Source organism: Chiroxiphia lanceolata, chromosome 1 (genome assembly GCF_009829145.1).
Source record: "Chiroxiphia lanceolata isolate bChiLan1 chromosome 1, bChiLan1.pri, whole genome shotgun sequence".
Taxonomy (NCBI): Eukaryota; Metazoa; Chordata; class Aves; order Passeriformes; family Pipridae; genus Chiroxiphia; species Chiroxiphia lanceolata.
The window spans coordinates 24,610,053-24,616,569 of record NC_045637.1 but is presented as its reverse complement, the minus strand read 5'-3'; the positions used below and the strand labels follow the sequence as shown (position 1 = coordinate 24,616,569).

At 51.3% G+C, this 6,517-nt stretch overlaps 1 protein-coding gene across 5 annotated transcripts in view; it reads left to right on the top strand.

Annotated features, from left to right (window-relative positions):
* Positions 1-5,927: 5,927 nt before the first annotated feature.
* Positions 5,928-6,517, top strand: part of ESRP1 (epithelial splicing regulatory protein 1) — a 34,709-nt gene continuing 34,119 nt past the window's right edge. For all 5 annotated transcript variants that reach the window (XR_004358769.1, XM_032697558.1, XM_032697547.1 and 2 more), the window contains exon 1: positions 5,928-6,312. Coding sequence is in view for 4 of the 5 variants with exons in the window: in XM_032697558.1 (XP_032553449.1) it covers positions 6,181-6,312 (132 nt within the window). In the remaining variant the exon portion in view is untranslated. The remainder of the gene's footprint in view (positions 6,313-6,517) is intronic.

Genomic DNA, 6,517 nt, shown 5'->3' with positions numbered 1-6,517 from the left:
ATCCGGCGCGCGCTCCAGCGCTTCCGGGGCTGAGGGCGGGGCGGGGCCGGGCGCGGGTCCCGCCGCCTTCAGCGCTGTGTGGGGGCGCAGAGCCCCAGGGTAAGAGCTGGGGCTCTTGATGAACTCAGCGAGTCACAGAATGAATTAGGTTGGAAAAGACCTCTGAGATCGTCGACTCTAACCTGTGACTTGCTAAAACTCGGGCCGCAGTCGGGGTTGTGAGCGGGGCGGTGCCCTCGCTCTCCACAGAGCCCCGTCCCCGCTGGGCGTCACCGCAGCCCGCGCCGAGCCTTTGCTTCTGATATTTGGGGTTCACAAGTTCGGGGCTGGCTAATTTCAATCCTGCCTAAGAAATTTCTTTTGCAGCCTTTGCCGTGCTTAAAACAAACCCTTTCCAGGTGTAAGGAGTTGTCGCTCCTCTCAACCTTTCCGCAGCTCCTGACGTACCTGCTGAGCAGCCACTGCCCTTCTGCAACAGCAACGAAGTTGTATAGCACCGGGGACACCACGGAGCCAAAGCCAGCCCGTGGCCAGGAGAACGATGTGGAATTAATCTTACGCAAGCGCTGTGTGGTTGCACAAGTAGGAGCTCTCGTGATAGCAGAGCTGCACCATGTGCTTTTGGAGGAAGCTACAACAGGACATGTTACATCTCTGGACCAAAACTTCAGCCACATACCTGCACTTCCCTTAACAATGATAATTTTGTCCCTTAAGAGTGATAATTGTGCTTTGTTACCCGCATCTTGTTTCTGAAACAGCTGCTTAATCAAATGTGCTATTTTGTGCGTGCATCAGGAATTCGCAAGTCCCTTTTTGCATTTCAGGTGGTGAGCTTGGTGCTTTGCCAGCATTCCAAACTTCAGCTTACACTGGGAGCAGCAGTCCTCTGGGTCGGACTCCACATGAAAATGTTGCATCGATTTAAACAAGGCTGTGGTTCGATATATCCATCTGCAGTGGTGAAACTAGTTCAGGAAGTTCTCGTCCCCACAGCACGTGTTGTGGAGCTTGGCCACAACATGCAATTCCACAACCAGTTCTACTGGCACCTGAAGAAATGTTTTGTGGCACTGCAAGGAGACTCATCAGCTAAAACTTATTCTCAATACACTGAAAACATGGTACTGCCTCATACCATTTCAACAGATGTAGTTGAAATACTGCAAATCCCTTGACAGAAACATTTCAGAATTTGAGAATCAAGGGGCCTCCTTGGCCATGTTGGCAGATTTGCCCCAAGCTAGGACCCTCTCTTACACTAACAGCCAGATCTAAACTCCTGAAGTAAAATATATATATATTTTTTTAAATGTAGAAAACAAAAAAATCCTCTCTATGTATTTTAGTAGCACAATGCCTTGTGACACTAGGCACAGCTTGTTTTGGTTACATTTATGGACTCTGGAGACTTCTGTGGGAGAGTACCTTTGTAGATCTACTCCAAACATGAACAACACCATGTGTGCCATTGTGCCAGAGGACCGCAGTCCCAATTAGATGACTTCTCTCCTGGGACAGCCTGGAACAGTATTGCCACCAGGTCAGCTAGCAGGAGCTGTTTCAGTAACTGGCAGGGGAATTCCAGCCCTGTGTTTTTATCTGCAGTGACTCCCTCATTGCTGGTAACAGCTGCAGCTCTGGATGTGAGAAGAATTGGCTTTGCAGGATTAAATTCAGATGGCTGTGAATGCAGTGTCATTGATTTCAGCAAATGGCTGGGCTTACAGGTCAATGGTATTTCCTTGCTGCAAGGAAGAGCAGCAGTGTTTGAATGTCACACCCAGTTGCACAGTATCAGGAAATAATTTGGGTATTTTTGGGGTATTTTCTCCACTAGTGAAAGTAGAGAAAACAAAATTTTGTTAGGAGCAGCAGTTATCTTAGAGACATTAAAAAAAAACAGTTGGTGGTAAACATTAGCACATTCAAAAAACATCATACAGATGATTCTCCAATTTCAGTTGTAAAAAGTTTATATTCAGGAAGAAAACTAGAGCACTGACAGGGAGGAGTGATACAGGTGGGACACTTTGCACAGACCAAAGGTCTGTGCAGGAAAGGATAACAGAGATGCAGGTGGCATTGGGCTGAAGACCCTCCTGTAGAGGAGGGTGGGAGATGCAGAACCAGCAGAAAAAACCTGGACACAGTGCAAAGTCACAGGTTTGTTCAAATAAACTGGGAGGAAGGGGATCACTGAGTGAGAGAGGGAAGCTTCAGGAAAATGTGGGAAATAAGTAAGCAGGCCTGTCAGTCTCTTGCAGTGCTCAGGAGGGGATGTTAGGACCAGCTCCTTGGCAAGAAGGAAGGTGTGAGTAGTTTCAGAAATGTCCTGAAACAGAAAGTGAAACAAAAGAATGTGTGGTGAGAAACCACCAGAACTAATACAAAAAGGACAGAGAAACAGTTACATTGGGATTAGCAAAGGGGCTGGTCAGATGGACAGCAGACAGGAAACAGAAGGCATGCCAGAGGAGAGAAATACAGCAACAGGGTGCTGGGAGGAGCCTTGAGAGGTCGTCGTGCCCCAAAGCACCTTAGTACCTTCCTGTAGGTAACAACACCGATGTCATCTGGAAGGTGACACTTCATGCAAAGACTTTGTTTAACCAGTCCTGGGACAAGGAACAGGCAGGGAGAAGCAACTGGAATGGGAATACACAAATGCCAGGAGCCTGGGCAACACAACACAAGGAACTTAACCAACTGGTACATGTTGTCAGACCAGGTGCTGCAAGCATGCAAGAAAGAGGGTGGAATGGGAACTGTAACTGTAAAACAGGTGTTTTAGGAAATGTGTTATCCAAGAATAAGAAAAATAAAAGCACTACAGTAACAATTAGTGGTGACTAGCTTCCTAAATAAATAAATAAAACAAGGGTTAGTCGAGAACTCAAAGGACATAGTGGGAATTAAAAATACTTTCAGGGTAGAGTTTTACCTTTGAAAGGGGTTACTATACATAATGCAGCCTGCTCTAGTGATAAGCTGGGAAGTCTCATACTCCTAGATGGAAAGAGACAAGATAGGATAAGATAATCAGGTATAAAAGGGAAGAAAAAAAGATATATGTAAGCAGAACACAACAAGTAAAGAAACAGGTGCCCATCCAAAAATCGTTCTCACAAAGACAAGAGCTGCATCTCAAAAGCCAAGCAGGCATCGGGAAGCAAACTTCCTAGAATGGATGATTAAGTTTCACTGAAAGACGAGGAGCCGGGGCTCTCTGTCTGGCGTGCTCCAATGTGGAATCATTTCAGAAATGTACTTCTGGTCTTTTGTACTAAACTGTAAAGATTTTTTTAAGAAGTTGCACTAAACTAAAACCTGAAATGGAAACTGCACAAAGAAATCCTATCCTATTGAATCCCTCTTCTCCAGGCTAGGCAGAGGTCACAAAGCAAACTCCTCAGATGCTGAGTACAGATCAGCTGCAGCCACTGGTGAGGACACACACTCCAGTCCTCTCCTTCCCATATGTTTCACTCAATGCATCAGAACATCAGAAGTGAAATGCCCAAAGAAACCCAGGTGCTCTAACCCTCCAACAAATGGGGCACAACTAGCTCAGGTGTTTCCCAATGTGAGATTCACATGGCCAATTTCAGCTACGCTTTAAAAAACTGAAGTGATTAAATTGATATTTTAACCCTCAAATTGCAGTCTTTGCTAACAGTGCATGCCATTTTTGAAATCTTGTACCAGAGAGAGTGAAAATTACCCCATTGTGTCATGCTGTCTATTGAAGCACATGAACTATCAAGCAGGAATTTGGTGGCAGCCCCTGCAAGGAGAACCAGGCTGCACCAAACTGCAGCAGGGCAGGACAAGGGTTCTGGACACTATGTGGAGGAGTCAGTGGCTGACAAGATCCCCAGTAGTGGTGAAACATCTGCTCCCTTCCTACAAGCAAATGCGTATGCATTAATAAAAGGCGGTGCAAGCTGTGAACCTGCACCAACGCAAGGAATGGTGATGAAGAAACACACAGTGCACACCATCATCAAAATGTCCATCACACAGCTGGATAACCATATTGCACCATGGGTGAGCAACTGGCTCACAGGTCGGGCACAAAGAGTTATAGTGAATGGGGCTTGTGTCCAGTCACCAGTGGGGTTCCACAGGGCTCCATCCTCAGCCCTTCAACATCTTCATAAATTACTTGGATGAAGGACTCAAAGGAATACACTAAGTAAATTTGCCGACACACCAAATTGGGAGGACCTGGAAAGGGACCTGGGGGTCCTGGTCAGTGGCAAGTTGAGTCATTCTTTTGTTTCCTGGTCAATGGCAATATGAGTCAGCAGTGCTCTGGCAGTCCCCTAATCTTTGTTCATGAAGCCTAGCCATGATGGCTCTGGCAGCCCGGGGGGCATCAGGCAAAGCATCACCAACTGGGCAAGGGAGGGGATTGTCCCACTCTGCTCTGCACTGGTGTGGCCTCACCTTGAATATTGTGTGTGGTTTATATTGTGGGACACCACAATATAAAAATGACATCCAAAGCAGGGCCATGAGAATGGTGAAGGGCCTTGAGGGGAAGCCATATGACAAATGACTGAGGTCACTTGGTTTGTTCAGCCTGGAGAAGAGACTGAGGGGAGACTCATTGTGGTCTTCAACATCCTCACAAGGGGAAGTGGAGGGGCAGGTACTGATCTCTTCACTCTCATGACCAGTAACAGGACTCGAGGAAATAGCATGAAGCTGAGTCAAAGGAGATTTAGGCTCGATATCAGGAAGAGGTTTTTCACCCAGAGGATGGCTGAGCACTGGAACAGACTTCGCAGGGAAGTGGTCCCAGCACCAAGCCTGCCTGAGTTCAAGAAGCATTTGGACAATGCTCTCAGGCACATGGTGTGATTCTTGGGGGTTTCCTGAGCAGGGCCAGGAGTTGGACTCGATGATCTTAATGGGTCTCTTCCAACTCAGTATATTCTAAGATTCTATGGTCTCAGTAAAAATTTCAAAAAGCTGCATCCCAATGACATTGGAAATAAACAACTGAGATCCTAAAGAACCAGGCGTACAACAGAATTTCCCTGAGGAAAGTTAGCGTTTCTTGTTTACCCTGCCTTCAGTGATTTGTCATTAAAAGATCTGGTTTTGAGCATTATGCATTTAAAATAGAGATTTCACCGCGGAACAGCGATCAGCAGAAGTGAGGTTGTCACAAGGGCCAAAATCACAAGTTAACGGAGGGAAGGCTGCAACAGCCTCACTGGCCAGCTCTTAACACTCAATCCGCCGTGCCAGAGCCGCACAGAAGTTGTGATGCCGCTGCCTTGAGGACGACAGAGGAAGAGGCTCCACCGCCCAGATCCCCTCGGCTCCCTCGGAGCTGCTCCCGGGGACAGCCGGCCCGCACGCCACGACCGTGCTCCTGGCACCGCACCCGGCCTCTGCGGCCCCCGACCGAGGGAGGAGACCTGCCAGGGGGCTGCGGGCGGCGTGGCCATCTCCCCTCCTCTTGCGTCCAGGGGACGGGGCTGCTCGCGGACGCAGGACCGACCTGCCCTCCGCGACACGTCCCGGCAGGAGCGGGGCCCCGTCCCGCCGGTGAGGAGCCGGACCTCCCCGGGCAGCGCGCCCCGACGGCGGGAGGCGGAGCCCGACAGGGTCCGGGCCGCCGTCGGTGCCCGATGGGGCTCCTCGGAGGCCGGGGGCGGCTCGTCCGCCGCCGCGCTCCCGCAACCCGCCCGCAATCCCGGCACAGCGCTTGGCGTCCCGCCCGCAATCCCGGTCCCCCGTTCCCGCTGCCGCCCCCGCCGCGCTGCCACATCCCCGCCCGGCGGGGCCAATGGGCGGCGGCGCCAGGTGTGTGTTACCTGCACCACGTGGGCCGGGGGTGGGCAGGTGGTGCCGCGGCCCCGCGCTGAAAAGCCCGCAGCCATTGCGCGCTTCCTAAGGGTGCAGCCGGAGTGGGAGCGGCCGCCGCCCGCCTCGGGAAAAAGGGGGTGGGAAAGGGGGGGGGAAGCCGTGCGCCTCCCCCGCGCCAGGTCCTTGGGGAGCGAGGCTGCAGGTGGGGGCTCTGCCGCTTGGGTCTCGCCTGGAAGCGCCTCGGGCAGGGAAAGTTTCCGCTCTCTTCTCGTCCCCTTCTCCTCCTTCCTTTCCTCCTTTTTCTTTCTTCTTTCTTTCTCTCCTTTTTATCCTTTCTGCTGACCCTGTGGCACCATGACGGCGTCTCCCGACTACCTGGTGATCCTCTTTGTGACCACGGCGGGCACCAACGGGGCAAGGCTGGGCTCAGACGAGCGAGAGCTGCTCCAGCTCCTGTGGAAAGTGGTCGACCTGAGGAGTAAGGAGGTATTTTCACCCGAGGGGGGGAGCACCCCAACCTGCTGCTCCCCTTGGCCCTTGCCATGCTGGGTGCGGGTAGGGTGGTCTCAGCGCTGGGCTGGCAATGGGTGCTCCAGGCTGGAGCAGGCTCTGGTGGAGGGCAGGGGCTGGTGCTGCAGGTGAGGACCCCCAGCCTGGGGAGCTGACTCACCCCTCCTCTGCTTTCTCTGGA